A 17,522-nucleotide genomic window follows, 5' to 3' on the forward strand; every position below is an offset into this window, starting at 1 on the left:
AGAACCATGGGTGCCTACTTCTAAAAGTGGTTACTCCCTTCCATTTGGGCCAGTCCGCTACCGTTTCCACACTCTTTCCTCCTACCCATCCAACCAAAGAAGAGGAAGCACTTCGATTGGACGCCAAATGGGTGTCTGCATTGACAGGACACTTGATTTCTGGCTGGATGACCATTTTTTTGTGGGATATATCTGAAAAATGAGATGGAAGGCAGTTCACAAAATGACTCTGTCCAAATGTATTATCATTTCTAATAAGATATGCTATGCAATGGCACACAGAGATTCTCCTGAAGTTATTTGTGCTCACTCTACTAGAGCTAAATATTCTACATCTGCTTTCGCTATAGAAGTCCCTGTAGCAATTATTTGTAAAGCAGCGACTTGGGTCTCCCTTCACAATTTTGCAAAACACTATTGTTTAGATTCCGAAGTGAGGAGGGACAGTCACTTCGCTCATTCTGTTTTGCAGGATTTTTGGTCTGTACAGGCATGCACCTACCTCTGGGTGTGGAACTGCTAGGTACTCAGTTCAAAGGTTGAGGAATCTGCAGGTAGATTCACCCACCAAAAGAACAAGTTACTTACTTTTGGTGGATACAGTCTCTACCTGTGGTTTCCTCACCGACCCACCCTCCTTCCTGTTGCATAACTATATATGCTAAAGGAATCGGTTTATGTATATTGAGCATGTATATGTATTTTAGTCTGTAAAAATTTGATTTCGAGATTAGAACTGCATCTGCAGATTTTGATGTTGGTTCCATCCGATCGCCTCGAAGGCACTTTAAAAAATGGGTGGAAACAGACGTTAGCACCCCGAAGGGGGCACTTTATGGCCCCAGTGATGTCACGCAGTGCTGCTTATGGAGCCATGTACATACCGATCCCACCTGTCAACGTAGGAGAACTTTCGAATATTATTTGGTCCAAGCTAGCACATGGAGATATTCAAAAGTTGAGCAATCCACAGTTGGAGATTGTATCCTCCAGAAAAAGATTTACAAGTAACTTGTTATTGTGCCCCAATGTGACCTTGATTTAGTTTTGACATTTTTGACGTGCTCATCTTTCGAACCCATGCAATGCTGCCCTTTACGTCTGCTAACCATCAAAATGGTCCTCTTGATGGCCACTAATTACATCGCGGAGGAGTGTTAGCAAGCTTGCCACTCTCTATGCCCCCTCCAAAAACTAATGTCTTTCCAGATAAACTAGTCCTTCAGCCTCTTTTCTACTGAAACTAGTGACACCCTTTTAGGTCAGCCAAAGCATCACACTGCTGCCATTTTTTGCTTTGCCCCATCTTACAAAGGAGGGGAAGAAACTCCATTGACTAAACCTAAAAAGAGTGTTGTCATCTTACATTAATCATGCCAGAGAACATCGGGTAGACGATAGGCTCTTCATTGGGTTTGCCAGATCAAAAAAGGGGAGAGCCATGTAGAATCGGACCAGCTCTGCATTAAGATTTGCTATGCACTAGCCAAGATTCATCCCCCTGAGGGCTTGCGGGCTCATTCTGCCAGAGCCAAGGCTGCAACCACGGCGTTGGCTCATTGAGTCCAGTCTTGGACATCTGTCAGGCTGCGACTTGGGCATTTCTGCACACATTAACAGAGCATTATTGCCTGAACAGTTAAGTCCGCTGTGACCGGCACTTTGCCTGTTTGGTCCTCCATAACTTCCTGGTCTGATTCTGTTTGCAGGCCAAACCCTCGGGAGGTATTGCTAGGATATCTATTTTAAGATAAGGAATCTGCAGCTAGAAGTCTCTGAGATGAGCAAATTACCTACTTTCAGTAACACCCTATCTGGTAGAGACTCTGTCTAGCCGTGCATTCCTTATAGAGTCTCCCATCCTCCCTGCTTCTGCAAACGAACTGATTTTCCAACTAGTTTGTCCTCTGTAGGCCCTTAGTGTCTGCACACTAGTACATCTGCATTCTATTGTGGTTCTGTGCTTCTGGTGCAAAAATGTCACGAAAAAGAACTGACATCAGCGTGCTGGTGGGGCACCTGTATAGGCACCGTGCATGTCACTTCGGGCGCAAAAGATGCAGACACTACCTACCAGCATGCAGAGGTTCTGCTCAAGATTTTGTGGATCCAGTCTGACGCCTAGGGAATATTCCAAGGTAAGGAATCTGCGACTAGATAGTCTCTACCAGATAAGGTGTTACCAATGGTAAGTAACTTGTTCACTAGAAGTATGCCAATACGACCAAGTTTAAAGGTGGGGGGGACACAGGCACTTTGCTACTGGTTAGATGGGATAAAGGGTACTAAGTACTAAAACCAGCAAAACAGATGGGGCATAAACCTGGCAGGATGTCACACAAAAGGTGGCCATTTCCTACAATACTGGTCTCTTGGGAGATGAGGCAGACTTGGCCCTGCAGCGCTTAAAAGAAAGCAGGGCCACAGCGCACCCCCTCAGCCTTTCTGCACCTGTGCGGCAGTATCCCTAACACTTGTGCAACTTTTGAGTCCTTGGAAGGGGTTTGTTGGACAGACAATGCCACAGTCCACTTCCATAGCAACAGACCCTCCCCCCAAGTGTTTTTTGAGGCCGGAGTTAGGGATCCGGCTGACAACATCCAGGTCCTAAGGGGCAACACACTGCTCAATCCCTTGCCCCTCTCGCTACCAAGCCATTTAAGCTTGTCCTGTGCGGCCCATGGCCACCCAATAGAGGCAGGATAAGTTAATACCTCTACAGGTGGCAGAGTATTACATCCCACAGATAGGTGCTTAAAATAGTCCAGCAAGGATATGCCTTACAATGTTTTTCTGATCCACTGCCTAGTACACCACATTAGAGAGTGGCTGTTCGAGGAACGTTTGGTAATTTCCCAACATGAGATAAAGTCTCTTTTGGACAATGGAAGCGACTGGGTGTTACTTCTGTTATTTCCTGATACCGAAGAAGTACCAAGGCCTTTGTTCTATTGTAGATCTTTGTCCTCTCTATTTATTCCTGAAAAAGGCCAAACTCAGGATACTCACCTTAGCTTAAGTTCATTCTTCCCTGGATCAAGACTGTATGATAGCTCTAGACCTGCAGGATGCCTATTTGCACATTTCCTTCCTGCAGTGCCACAGGTTTTACCTGGGGTTCATGGTGGGTCATAAACATTTTCAGTTCTCCATGCTCCCCTTCAGCCTCACCAGTGCCACTCAGGTGTTCACGAAAGTGAAGGTGGGGTTTGCAGTACTTCTTGGGAGGTTGGGGGTTACAAGTCTTCCCCTACCTCAATGAGTGACTGTTGGCGGGCTCCCCACAGTCCATCATGGACTACCTCCAGATGACGTCAGATATCTTAACATCGCTGGGGTTCTCAATCAACATGTCGAAATCACACCGGACTCTGTCGCAGAAACTGGTCCAGGTTCCTAAGGACAACTCCACCCCCATGTGGTACTTCAACAAACCAGGCCGAGTAGGGTCCTGTCCTAGGAGGCTCTGCACCTCGGGAACTGGCTGAGTCGACCGGGCATCCCTGAAGTCGAGAGCCACCTGGCAGTACTTCGAATACCAGGGCAGACTAATGTAGCCGACAACCCCTAGTGGACGTGCCACAGTGCGTCCTCAGTGATGTGGAGAGTTCTAACTCTATCTATTTGCCACTGTCGAGAAACTGCAGTGTCAGCACTGCTGCACACTGGAGGTCCAGGGAAGGGTCTCTCTCTGAGACACCTTCCACCAAGTGTAGAGCATAGGACTCCTGTATGCCTTCCCGCTGCCACCTCTCGCGCCCCATGTTATGAACATGATCCGGAGTGACTGGGCTTAAGTTATCCTAGTGGCTCCAGATTGTGCCTGTAGAGTGGGGTATCTAGAAAGTTGGGGCATGAGCATCTGCACTCTGATCAAGCTTCAGATTTTGGAGGATCTTCTGTCACAGCAGCAGGGCAGGGTACTGCACCCAGGCCTGCGCAATCTATACCTCCGTGCATGAAGATTGAGCGGCAACAGTAGACTGTTTTCGGTCGCACTCCTGGAGTAATGGTCGTCATTCTAGCAGGTAAATGTCCTGCCAGACACTCGGATACATTTGTGTCCTGGTGTAATTCCTCTCATACAGCCCATTAAAGACAAAGATGTTGAATGTTTCTATTTTTATGCTGTCTGTAGGTCAGCAAATACTTGCCATGGACACTGGTAAAGCCTATTTGTTGGCTATTTTGGCCATTTTGTGTTTACCAGCTTACCTGTCCTCCTTTAAATCACCTATTGTGAGGTGTTTTCTTACAGGTTTGGTCCATACATTTCCACCCAAAAATTCCGTTATGCAACAGTGGGACCTTAACTTGGTTCTCCACCCCATCTAAGCCAGTACACAGCTGTCCTTTGCATCTACTGACTCTCAAAATAGTCCTTCTCTGATTGGTAACTTCAGCTCATTGCATGAGTAAGCTGCAAGCTCTATCCAGTCATCCACCATACATCACCCTTTTGCCCAGACAAACTGTTTTTACGGACTAGGATGGCATTCCTGCTGAAGATTGTAACACTTTTCCTGTCAAACAATCCTCCACCCTTCCGGTATTCTTTGCTCAGCCGTACCCCTCAAGAGGAAAGACTCCTATCACTAGGACCCCAAGAGGGCTTTGAGTTTTTACATCAATCACACCTTGGATCATCAGGTGGACGATCAGCTCTTGGTGAGGTCCGCTGGGGTCAAAAAGGGTAAAACACTGCAGCACAGGACTATGTCAAAGTGAATATGCGTCTGTATAAAATCTGCTATGCATTGGCCAAGAAGCAGCCTCTAGAGGGGAATGGGATCATTCAACCAGAGCTAAGGCTGCTACCACTGCGACGGCGGAGTGCCTATTCCAGCCATTTGTCAGGTCGTGAGGTGGCCATCAATCCATATGTTCATGAAGCACTATTGCCTTGATAACCAGGTCTGGGTGGAAGGGCACTTTGCCTGGGCAGTTCCGCAGTTCTTTCTGGTTTAAGCCATTTCATAGATACACCCCCTTGGGAGGCACTTCATTAGTATCTATTCACAAGGTGAGCAATCTGCAGTTAGAAGTATACATTACAAGAACAAGTTACCTAACTTTGGTACAGCTCTTTCTGAAAGATACTCTATCCAACTGCTCTCCCGCCTCCCCGATCGGTGCAATGGACTCTTTTCACCTTCCATAAAAATATCCCACTTTAGATATCTCTCTACTGCAACATCTGATCAGTTACAAACCTCAAAAAAGAAACTGATGTCAGTGCGCATGGGTGGCATATGTATGTGGTTTTAGTATTACTTTCAACTTCCTATGACGTCAGTGGGGCCCTCTGAATTAATTTCCGAGTCCATACCGGATTTGGTACTGAATGCCTCAGAGTGCCACACCCCATGCTGGATTGCGACCTGTCGACGCTACCCAACCCATAATGCTATCAAACTCTGAGACAGTGCCGCACCGACCTAGGCCGAGGCTGTGCTCACCGCAGCTGTTTTCTCTACACAGGCCAATCCTTCAAATACTGACACCATACCCTTGCCTCAAGGTACACCACTTATGCATGATCTTTTTGGAATAGATTCTGTTAATGGCATGTATGATACTGGAGGGGAATTTGCTCAGCCCTACCATGAGTTGATATGAGGATCTCCAAAATGCCAGTGGCCTGGGCACTACTAAAGATAACGGCTTGCTTCGCCTTTGGGCCATGCCACTGCAGAGAGTGCATTATTTGCCTTGGTGATGCGGAGAGCTGCTGAGGTCCTGTATATAGAGGTCAGCAATGAGGAGGTAACACCAAATGTATTGAATGAGGTGCTTCAGCTGGATGAGACTAGTGATGAGCCCTTACTTTATGACGGCAAAAAAATTATACATAGTTTATAATTAATTTTTAGTTGCTTATAAACTAATGATTCAGGTAATATAAAACCTATTGTGAAGCAGGCATTCACTGCTGAGGCGGATTCTTTGCTCTGACACAAGGTCATTGTTGTTTCCCTTTACACACTGTTTTGGCTATGTAATTCCTCTAGGTGTTACCTGGAGGAATTTGCATGGATAGAAAAAGGGACTGATAGGAATTTGTGCACAACCTATAATTGGAAGTTCGACACAAGCACTCTTTGCACCTGATTTCAAAGTTACCACTGCACTACGAAAGAGGATGTTAATGATACTAATGTTATTTAACTTTGAAGAATGTGAGGCCAAGTATAAGTATTTCAAGCCAGATTTAACCCTGTAACCTCAGTCAAATTCTTCTGTGCATGCAGTCTGCACAGTCTCTAGACTGCCGTGAAGTTTTGTTTCGCCTCTATTATAATGGACTACAAGTACCAGAATGCAAAGGACAAAGCGGAACTGGGTGAGCTACTCACACCAGACTCAGGATCGTTTTAGATCACTCCGTATAATAAAACCCTTTCTTCATAGCGATTTGTTTATATAATCGCATAACTGATTAGGTAACTCTGTCTGTGCTGTCAATTATCACACAAGTGGCAAATATCTTGCCTCTGGGAGGTTTATTCAGTGCATAGAAAGGTGCATTGAATCCGGTTTTGTCTTGCTTTATTACAAAGAATTGTAAGCCATCACAGAATGTATCAGATTCTGGTACAGTGCACTGTGGATTTGCCATCAGTGGGAGGCAAACCAGATCCCTGCTGCAGGAAGATGTTAGTGTTTTAATTTTTTAAATAACACATTTTTATTGGTTTGCAGGGCAGATTATCAACAATGTCCTAGCAGGACATTTCACTATATCATCGCTATATCAAAGAAGTGTATCCGTGAACAAATGATCCCACCACCTCCCCCATATTTTGAGATGTTTGTGGACCTAGCCCAGTAGATAAATTCCTCCTGATTGGCACACCAGTCCATGGCAGTCTGCAGTTCTGCTATGCTTGTTGGTCGTAGTGATTTCCAGGGCGGACAGTGTCTCTTGTCTAGGATTGTTTCTAGGCCCATCATTGTGTGCTCCTGACTGGAACCACCAGATCTTTTAGGATACCCAACAGTGGGATCTGGCGGACAGTTCCACTGGTGTCTCCAGGACTCTGGTAAGTACCGATTCGACAGCTCGCCAATATTTAGTGATTACTGGGAATGCCTAAACCATTTAGTAGAAATAGAATCGAAATCACGCAGCGATTGAGAGTCTAAGGGCATGCCAGAGAAGCCGGGGTGTGAAGCAAGAATGTTTAAGTATTTTAATTGTAGGAGTCTGAGATATGAGGAAACGGCTATTGTCAGGAGGTGCCATCCAAAAAATCCCTCCAATCAGTGTCATCTTACCGACCCACCCAGCTGCCCATTTCAGTTGATGGGTTGCAATTTTATCGGGGTGTTTAAAAACGATTGATAGATTTGGGAGATCCTCTGCCGTTACGTCAGGATGATGTTAGACATCTCAAAAAAGTCTCATACTTAAAACATTGACATTCAAGGTGTAGATAAACGATGTCCAAAAAAGCGTTTGAAAACAGAACTAATGGAGAAAGCAGCACGAGAACTGGAAACCAAGGAAGTATCCTGAAACGCATACTTGTACGGTTGATGAGCAATATGAACATTTTCAGAAGAGTAGTATAGAAAAAGTGCAGCAGTAAAAGAAATCGTACGTGAATCACAGCACGAGCAGCAGACTGACACTAAAGTGAATCAATCAATCAGGAATTTTAAGGCCCTGCTATTCACCCACTAGGGTATCCAGGCGCTGAGTTAGGCTGCTCGGGTGCAATCAGTTGAACAACCAGGTCTTGAGTCCCTTTCTGAATTCCTGAAGGGAGGGTTGGGTCCGGAGGGGGAGGCCATTCCAAGCCTTCGCAGCGAGGTAAGACTGTCCTCCAGTCTTCCTTTGCTGGATGTAGGGGTGTGAGCGAGGGAGAGGGATGCGGAGTGCAGGTGTCTGGAGGGTTGGTAGAAGGCGGTGTTTGATGTTTGTTGGTCCTTGGTTGTGCAGGGCTTTGTAGGTGTGGGTCAGCATCTAGAATTGACATCTCTTGTGAACGTGGAGCTAGTGGAGTTTCTAGTGGTGTGGGTTGATGCGGGTCTGTCTGGGAGGTCGAGGACAAGTCTGACTGCTGAGATCTGTATGGTCTGCAGTCACTTCATGAGGTGTGTGGTGATTTCTACATACAGTGTGTTGCCATAGTCCAGACGTCTGGTGACGGTCCATTTGATGATTACTGGGAGCCACTTAAGGATCTTTCGTAGCATGTGAAGTGCGAGGAAGCAGGCTAAGGACACTGTGTTGATCTGTTTTTTCATGGTAAGTTTGCTGTCCAGGAGGAATCTGTGTTTTGTCAATGCTCCACACAAAGAAAATGAAGTGACAGCTGACATGCCTCGGGCCAATTAGGAGACCACAAAGAAGAGTAACAGTGATGCCAATGAATTGTAAGCAATAGAGGGTCTCCAAGCCCCTTGTAGTTAACAGTACCCCTCCCAGTGGACAGCGCATGTGCTGTCGGCAGACGGGATCTAAAAGAAAGCTGCTCCTTCCATCTGTATGCAACATATGGAAACACTGGCATGCAGTGGAAGTACCAGAAGCCAGTAGTGAATAACTATATGTTCGAGGCATATGAGCTGCAGATTGTACACTTAGCATAGGTCGCCATCTGGTGTTGGGCCCGGATGTTTGCAGTTTGTTTTTCTTCTTGGACAGTCTTTGGAAGTCACGAGTTTGGTGACTCCTCCTTCGGTCCGTACTGCGCATGGGCTTCGGCTCCATCCTCAGATTGTTTTTTTCCGCCATCGGGCTCGGATGTGATACTTCGTGCTCCGGCTTCGAACTTCTACGGTTCCAGCCTCGACGGAAAATCCTCGATTCTTCGAGTTCCTTCATCATCTTCATCTCTCGAAGCGGCACTTTTCTCCATCCCGTACATCGACACCGGCCTTCGGGCCCTCCGCGACTCCGGTCCCGGCCGATGGAAAGGACTCCGTTCAAAAAGTGCCCAAAATGTGGGTCTAAATTTCCCCACACCGACCTCCATCAGGTGTGTAACCTTTGCCTCTCTCCGGAACACGAGGCTAGAGACTGCCCCGCCTGCAAGTCTTTTCGATCGAAGAAGACCATCCGAGATCGAAGAGCTCGACGCACCATGGCGCACTCATCCTCGGCAGCTCCACCGGACATCTTCGGAGACGACGCCGAAGCTTCGGGGCAAACACACACCGAGCAAGAGGAAGACGTCGTCAGCGCTTCCGAGGCCGACGACTCCGACGTGGAGGACGTTACACCAGCGCAGCGGGCCGTGAGTACTATGCCCCCTCCCACCCCCGCGCCGAAAACCAAAGAGACTCAGGTTACTCCCTCGCCTGCCGGCCTGGGCAAAACCAAAACCAAAACTTCGATCACCCCACCTTCGGGCCCGGTGTCGAAGCACCCAAAGTCTCATGGCAGCTCGGGATCGAGCCAGCCGACACCCGGTGCCGAAAAACAGCATCCGGCACCGAAGACTGCAAAATCCAGCTCGACTCCGAAACCACCGGTGCCGAAGCCTGGACACTCGGTGCCGACCAAACACAAACACAAATCTGTCGGCACCGACGCTCCGGCGCCGAAACATCATTCGACGCCGAAACACCCGGAGACCTCAAAAAAGCATGGCGCACACAGACCATCGAAACCCCCGGTTCCGAAATCACCGGTGCCGACAGACGACTCGACACCGTTGGCTCTGTTTACACCAGACCCTTTACAAAAGACTTTGTCCAAAGATCCAAAGACTGGGCTTTTGACTTTAACTACCAAGAAAAGACGCCTTGATGCTCCGGCTCCTCCTCCTCCACCCAAAAGGAAGGACTCTGCTACTTCTCCCCTCAGAGTGCCCTCCCCACCACCGCCTCCCCTACCCACACCTCCTCCACCGCCTCCACCTCACAGGTCTCCGCCACCTTTACCTCACTACGATCCGGCCCCATCCCCAGATCCAGATGATGGGGATCCGGACAATTACCCGGCGGACGCCCCAATGGATCCCACTCCACCAGGGACCCCAGATCCATGGGAGGATTACAATAACCCTGATATACCCAATGTACCTCAGGACGACCTATACCCATCAAGGCCGTCTCCTCCAGAGGACTCCTTAGGGTTTCATCATTTAGTGCAGAGAGCAGCACACTACCATGGGGTGGACATGCACAGTGAACCAGTAGAAGAAGACTTCCTACTGGATACATTTGATATACAAGACAAATCTACTTCCATTTTACCCATGCTTAAGGGTGTCACCAAGCACGCTACAGAGGTGTTCAAAGACCCTGTCAGAGCCAGAGTACTGAACCCTAGAATAGAGAAGAAGTACAAGGCGGCACCCACAGACCCTGCTTACATCAAGGGCCCTGCTCCCCTAGATTCCCTAGTTGTCTCCACAGCTAGAAAGCGGGCTAACTCCCAATCCTCAGGAGATGCCCCACCGCCAGACAAAGAATCTAAACTTCTGGACGCGTCTGGTAAACGCACCGCCTCCCAAGCTGCAAACATGTGGCGCATTGCAAACACACAAGCACTGCTTGCGCGATATGATAGAGCACACTATGACGAACTAGAGGCTCTTATGCAGCACCTTCCAGAAAAATACAAGCACAAGGCTCATGACCTTATACAGGAGGGTAAACTAATCACAAACACCTCCATTAAGTGTGCCCTCGATGCAGCCGACACTGCTTCTAGGGCCATAAATACCAGTGTCCTGCTTCGCCGCCACGCCTGGCTCAGGATCTCAGGGTTCAAACCAGAAGTCCAGGCATCCATACTCAATCACCCCTTTGACCAGGAAACACTCTTTGGGCCAAAGGTAGACGAAGCGCTCGAAAAGATGAAGAAAGACACAGACACAGCAAAGTCTATGGGGGCACTCCAAACACAAGCCTCCAAACGTTCCTTTCGACGCTCGTCCTTTCGTGGCACAGGTAGAGGCTCCTCCACCGATAACGCCTCTTCCTCCTACAAGTCCCCTCCTCAAAATACCTTTTCAAAGGGCAATCAGAGAGGTGGTTACAGGGGTAACAACAATAAGGGCAGGGGCAAAACCAACAACACCCGTTCTGCCACCCCCCCCCGCACAATGACTCCCCTCCGCTCCCCCCAGACCATTCCACTCCGGTCGGGGGCAGACTACAAAACTTTATCCACGTATGGGAGTCCATAACATCGGACAAATGGGTGACCCAAATTATTCGGTCAGGGTACTGTCTAGAGCTAACATCTACCCCACCCAATATCCCACCAAGGCACCGTCCAATGTCTCAAGAACATTCCACACTGCTCAAACAAGAGGTACTTTCACTCCTGCAAAAACATGCTATAGAGCAGGTCCCCGTCAACCAACGAAATCTAGGGGTCTACTCTCTATATTTCTTAATACCAAAGAGAGACGAGACCCTCAGACCCATTCTGGACCTCCGGCCTCTAAATGCCTACATACACTCAGACCATTTTCACATGGTCACTCTACAACAAGTCCTCCCACTCCTCTGCCAGGGAGACTTTCTCACAACCTTGGATCTGAAAGACGCATACTTTCACATTCCAATACACCCCTCTCACAGGAAATACCTCAGGTTCGTGGTGGACGGGCAACATTACCAATTCACGGTTCTCCCCTTCGGGGTCACCACCGCACCACGGGTGTTTACCAAATGCCTAGCAGTAGTAGCAGCACACCTCAGACGTCAACATATTCACGTCTTCCCTTACCTAGACGACTGGCTAATAAAAGCCGCGTCCTACGACCAATGTGTGCAGCATACAAACAGCACCATCCAACTGCTCCACCAGCTAGGCTTCACGGTGAACTACCAAAAGTCCCACCTCATACCATCTCACACAAAGCAATACCTCGGGGCCACTATAGACACCTCCAAGGGTATTGCCTATCCAAACTCAGCCAGAATCACAAGCATTCAAGCCTTACGCAAAACATTCCTTCCTCAGCACTCTCTTCCAGCAAGAGTGTTTATGAAGCTCATAGGAATGATGGCGTCTTGCATTTTCATAGTGCCCCATGCAAGACTCCACATGCGTCCACTTCAAGAGTGCCTAGCACAACAGTGGAACCAGGCCCAGGGTCAGCTGACGGATCTGGTGTTGGTGGACGGCCGCACACATCACTCTCTGCAGTGGTGGAACACCACAAACCTTTCCAAAGGGCGGCCGTTCCTGGACCCGGTTCCTCAAGTGACTCTAACAGCGGACGCATCGCTCTCCGGCTGGGGAGCGCACCTTCTACACCTCACCATGCAAGGTCTATGGACGCCACAGCAAAAATCGCTCCACATCAACCATCTGGAGCTCTTGGCGATCTTTCTAGCCCTAAAATCTTTCCAAAAACAGATTTCGGGCAAAGCAGTCCTCATTCGCACAGACAATATGACTGCAATGTATTATATCCAAAAACAGGGGGGGACACACTCTCCCCAGCTCTCCCGCTTAGCCCAGAGCATATGGAGATGGGCAATTCCTCAAAACATCTTTCTCCTGGCACAGCACGTTCCAGGCGTACAAAACACCATGGCAGATCTGCTCAGCAGACAAACGCAACAAATACACGAATGGGAACTGCATCCACAAGTTCTTCACCCATTCTTCCAACAGTGGGGGCATCCTCAGATAGACCTCTTCGCCACCCACGAAAACAAAAAATGCCCAAGCTTCGCCGCCAGATACCCACACCCATTGTCCAAGGGCAATGCGATATGGATGAACTGGTCAGGCAGATTTGCATACGCCTTTCCACCTCTCCCACTAATTCCATTAGTGGTCAGGAAGCTACAACAGCACTCCCTCACACTCATTCTGGTAGCTCCGACGTGGGCCAGGCAGCCGTGGTACACCACGCTACTACAACTGTCAGTGGTACCACATCAAAAACTGCATCTATCCCCATGCCTCCTAACCCAGAACCATGGAGAAATCAGGCACCCGGACCCAGCTCAGCCCAACCTGGCGATCTGGCTCCTGAAATCCTAGAATTCGGATACCTTAACCTTCCCCCTGATTGTATGAACATCATCATGGAAGCCAGACGTCCTACCACTAGAGCATGCTATGCCGCAAAGTGGAAAAGATTTGTAATTTACTGCCGTAACAATACAATCAACCCTCTAGATGCATCCATACAGCACATCATATGCTATCTACTCCATCTTCACAGGTGTAACCTGGCATATTCATCCATACGCCTACACCTAGCAGCGATCGCTGCTTATCTACAAAACAGGCAGCATTTATCACTCTTCAGAGTGCCCGCTATTAAAGCCTTCATGGAAGGCCTTAAACGAGTAATTCCTCCCAGGGCACCACCTTCCCCTGTATGGAATCTAAATTTAGTTCTTACACGACTAATGGGTCCGCCCTTCGAACCAATGCACAAATGTGAGCTACAGTTTCTCACCTGGAAAACAGCTTTCCTTGTAGCTATCACTTCCCTTAGAAGGGTTGGTGAAATACAAGCGTTCACCATACAGGAACCCTACATACAAATGCATCACAGCAAGGTCATACTTCGCACAAATCCGAAGTTTCTGCCCAAAGTCATTTCCCCCTTCCACCTCAATCAATCAGTGGAATTACCTGTCTTCTTCTCTCAACCCCAATCTGTTGCAGAAAGGGCCTTACACACACTTGATGTAAAAAGGGCGTTACTATACTACATACAAAGAACGCAACCCTTCAGGAAGACTAAACAATTGTTCGTTTCCTTCTCTCCACCACATAAAGGCAACCCCATTTCAAAATCAGGGATAGCTAGGTGGATTGTAAAATGCATACAAATTTGCTATCAAAAGGCAAAGAGAACATTATCTGTTCCCCCCTAAAGCCCACTCTACAAGAAAGTTAGGGGCTTCTATGGCTTTTCTAGGGAATATACCCTTAGATGACATCTGCAAGGCAGCCACATGGTCTACACCGCACACCTTCACAAAACACTACTGTGTAGATGTGCATTCCAAGCAGCAAGCTAGGGTGGGCCAGGCTGTACTAAAGACACTTTTTCAAACAGCTGCAACGGATACCGGTGGTCGCCGCTAAGGTTGGGTACTGCTATATAATCTATGCTAAGTGTACAATCTGCAGCTCATATGCCTCGAACTGAATATGCTACTTACCAGTATGCATCTGTTCTTGGCATGTAGAGCTGCAGAGTTGTACACGCCCACCCGCCTCCCCGGCTACCTGTATCCGTTCCAGTACATCTTATTTAGATACAACACATGGGTTTCTCACTGTTATTACTACGCTCCATCATTTCCCTGTTGGCGAAAAACAATCTGAGGATGGAGCCGAAGCCCATGCGCAGTACGGACCGAAGGAGGAGTCACCAAACTCGTGACTTCCAAAGACTGTCCAAGAAGAAAAACAAACTGCAAACATCCGGGCCCAACACCAGATGGCGACCTATGCTAAGTGTACAACTCTGCAGCTCTACATGCCAAGAACAGATGCATACTGGTAAGTAGCATATTCATTTTACAGCGTGAATCTTTTCTGGATTCACATGCTGTGCATTATTCCGCCATCTAGTGGTTGGGTTCGGAATTGTTGTATTAGTCCCTTTTTGGGGGGGGGGGGGGGGGGGGGGGGGGTTGGTGGGCATCGACATCCCACCATTTGGTGTCCTCCTGTGACGTTGATGAAGTTAGCTGTATGCTGTGTAATTTGGCTTTGTAATGGTTATAGTATGCATTTGCCTCAGTTTATTGGACTTAAGTAGATATTAGAAGCGCCACCTTCTAAAATATGGGATGAGGCAGTCAAAAGATGCAATAGATTTTTACAAAGTCTGATTTGCCAACAAAAGATGAGTGTCATTGGTCTATTTTGTGGAGTTGTCCCTCAGAAGATTGTAGACTCAGGAAGAACCTAAAGATTAAAAGGGGTGGGATACTTTGTCTACTGAGAACAGACTACCTTAGAATATTTGCTGCTAATAGTGATACTGACACATGGATACTGCGGATTATTCATTAGCTTTTTATATGATCAAGTTCTTATATTCTATTTGAACTGTTTTAGCGCTAATGTTTTGAACAGCGATTTATTATAGTACAGTCAAATACTGTCCAATTTGTATTTTTTATGTATACATTTGCTGGCTAAATTGAATCATAATTTAAGTTTTAATTGTTTTAGTTTTGGAATGTTGTATGTAGGTCTGATGTACCAAAAAGCAAATAACCTTTAACTGTAAGGCATGAATATCTAATTTCTTACAGAGGCAGTTAATAATATCATCAAATTCCTTGGAATGCAGCCCTGTGAGAGGTCCGACAAAGTACCTGAGAACAAGAACTCACATACGCTATATCTTGCTGGTGAGTGTAGAGCCTAGTGAGCGTTTTGTTTAAAAAATAAAAATTATACACATAAGTGCTTGTGCTAAAGCGTGTTCCACTTACTGTTTGAGACATGAATTTTGCAGTTTGCTAATGAAAAGCTAGACAACTCTAAAAATGTATGAGGTAGCAAAAACCTATTTTTTGTACTTTTTTATTATAGCTACACGATTCCACTGTAAGATGACAGGTTGGGGGCTTCTGTATAATCTTGTTTAGCTAGCTGCCTAGTTGTGGCAAAAATGGTAAAGTTATTGGCCAAGCATGAGATTGTTGTACATCCAAACGCTGTTGAGGTATAGCAGTCTGTGGGCCACCATTAATAACACTTAAACAAAATGAAAAACTCATTACTCATTGCATCGAGAAAGTTGCACTGTACTTGTAAAGAGAGTCATGTTCCACTCTTAGGTAAACTTCTGTGCCTGATTTAAGTATGGGGAAAGAACACAACTTGCTTGAAAGTGAAACTTCTTAGCACATAGCCCGTGGCTGTGCGCATCTGTGCTTTTAGTTTATGAGAAATCTTATTGCTCCCTATTCATCCCCAGTAGGAAAGCTAGAAATCAAAATATGAATCCAGAATACTCAAGCAGATTACACTACCTAAAGTGGTGAAAGCGGAGCATTGAGTAAGCAATTTTGATATTAGTAAAATTCTAACTAAATAGATATGAATACACATGTTTTACCCCCAATGCCCCCCCCCCCCATTCTCAAGTGCATCAGCACAACATCTCCACCTCAGATTATTTTCTTTTTCCATCGGGTTCAGAATGCAGCTAATTGTTAAAATTCACCAGACTACCTCTGCTCTATTCAATTTCTGGTTCTGCAGCGTTCTTTTCTGCCCCTGATACGAACAACAACTTAAGATTGAAGACCTTCACATTTTTCAATTTGTTCATAAACCACTTAAAAGCTGCACAACATTGACTCATTCCCTGTTTGAGGCCTGTTTGAGCTAGACCCAAGAATACTTTTGACTACTTGGTTATGGATGAGCTCCATTCCATTTTAGTCCAAGGTGCAATGCAAAGTACATCTGGCCTGTAACACTGTCTGCAATCTCTGCAGTATTTAAAATTAAAAGACTTCCCTTTTGGGTTTATTCAAAAGACTGCTACGTTAAAATCATATACAATGTATACTGAACCAAAGACAAGGAAGACTAAAGACTATAACACCACGGAGATAGGGTGTATTATTTTTATTAAAAAAAATTTTAATAAACCCAAAAGGGAAGTCTTTTAATTTTAAATACTTTACGTACCCAGTCAGTCCCTTTTGGTTAAACCTGGGAAACTCTCTTTTTTGCAATCTCTGCAGAGCACAAAGAAATAGCCTGGAAAGCCTATATCACATTTTGATGCTAGAAAATCCTTCACACATTGGAAAGAGAGAAGGTGGTTGCACTATAAGATGTAGCACGAGGTGCTATACATGACACCTGACATCTTAGGAGCTGAAGAGGCTGGCCTGTCTCACATCCTTATGGGTCAAGAGCAGGAAGAGGTAGTGTCCTGCTTCTCAAAGCCGTCCAACATAGAGTGAGAAGTAGAGTTTCCTCGAACCACCACAGCAGCACCAGCTTAGGGACCAAAGATGAAACTTGCACTGCACGGCTTTGTGGTACCTTCAGGTCCATTTCAAATGCACAGCTGTCTATGAAGAACACTGCTCTCCGGGGAGTCTGGCATTAAACCAGGCACAAGAATCAAATGTCTTCAAGAACTATTCCTCTCAAGGCCCGTCTCTTATCATGCGCTTTCATCCAGTAACCGCCTAGGCACTGAGAGACCTTCCTGTGCCCCAAGCCACATTCCTCCTCTGCACTGAAATCTCAGCTTCACTAGGCATCAAAGACACGGACACCTTGATCCCAGGCAGCAGACAAGCCTACTTCCGAGCCGAAGTTGATACTGAAGAGTCAGCACACCTCGACTAAAAGGTTGATCCAGAAGACCCCATAACGCCCAAGTCAGACACCCTGGAGGGGGTTTATTTTTGAGAAACTCGCAGAACATCCTGGACCAGAAACAGAAAAAAAAACTGCTCATCCACCAAGAAACTAGCAAAATTCTTACTAAGTCTGCCGCTTAAGGACTCCTCGCCATTCCAAAAAAAGGTGCCTCGCCTTTGACTTTCTTACGGCTTGGTAGTGGTGGCAAGTGTGGTTCTTCCTTAAC

The 17,522-nt window shown here is 46.8% G+C and overlaps 1 protein-coding gene across 2 annotated transcripts in view; it reads left to right on the top strand.

The window, feature by feature from the left end:
• COPG2 (coat protein complex I subunit gamma 2) overlaps positions 1-17,522 on the top strand; it is a 341,223-nt gene that overhangs the window by 290,499 nt on the left and 33,202 nt on the right. For both annotated transcript variants that reach the window (XM_085653601.1, XM_085653602.1), the window contains one exon: positions 15,214-15,312. In XM_085653601.1, coding sequence (XP_085509727.1) covers positions 15,214-15,312 — 99 coding nt within the window. The remainder of the gene's footprint in view (positions 1-15,213; positions 15,313-17,522) is intronic.

Source organism: Triturus cristatus, chromosome 4_1 (assembly GCF_964204655.1).
Source record: "Triturus cristatus chromosome 4_1, aTriCri1.1, whole genome shotgun sequence".
Lineage (NCBI taxonomy): Eukaryota > Metazoa > Chordata > Amphibia > Caudata > Salamandridae > Triturus > Triturus cristatus.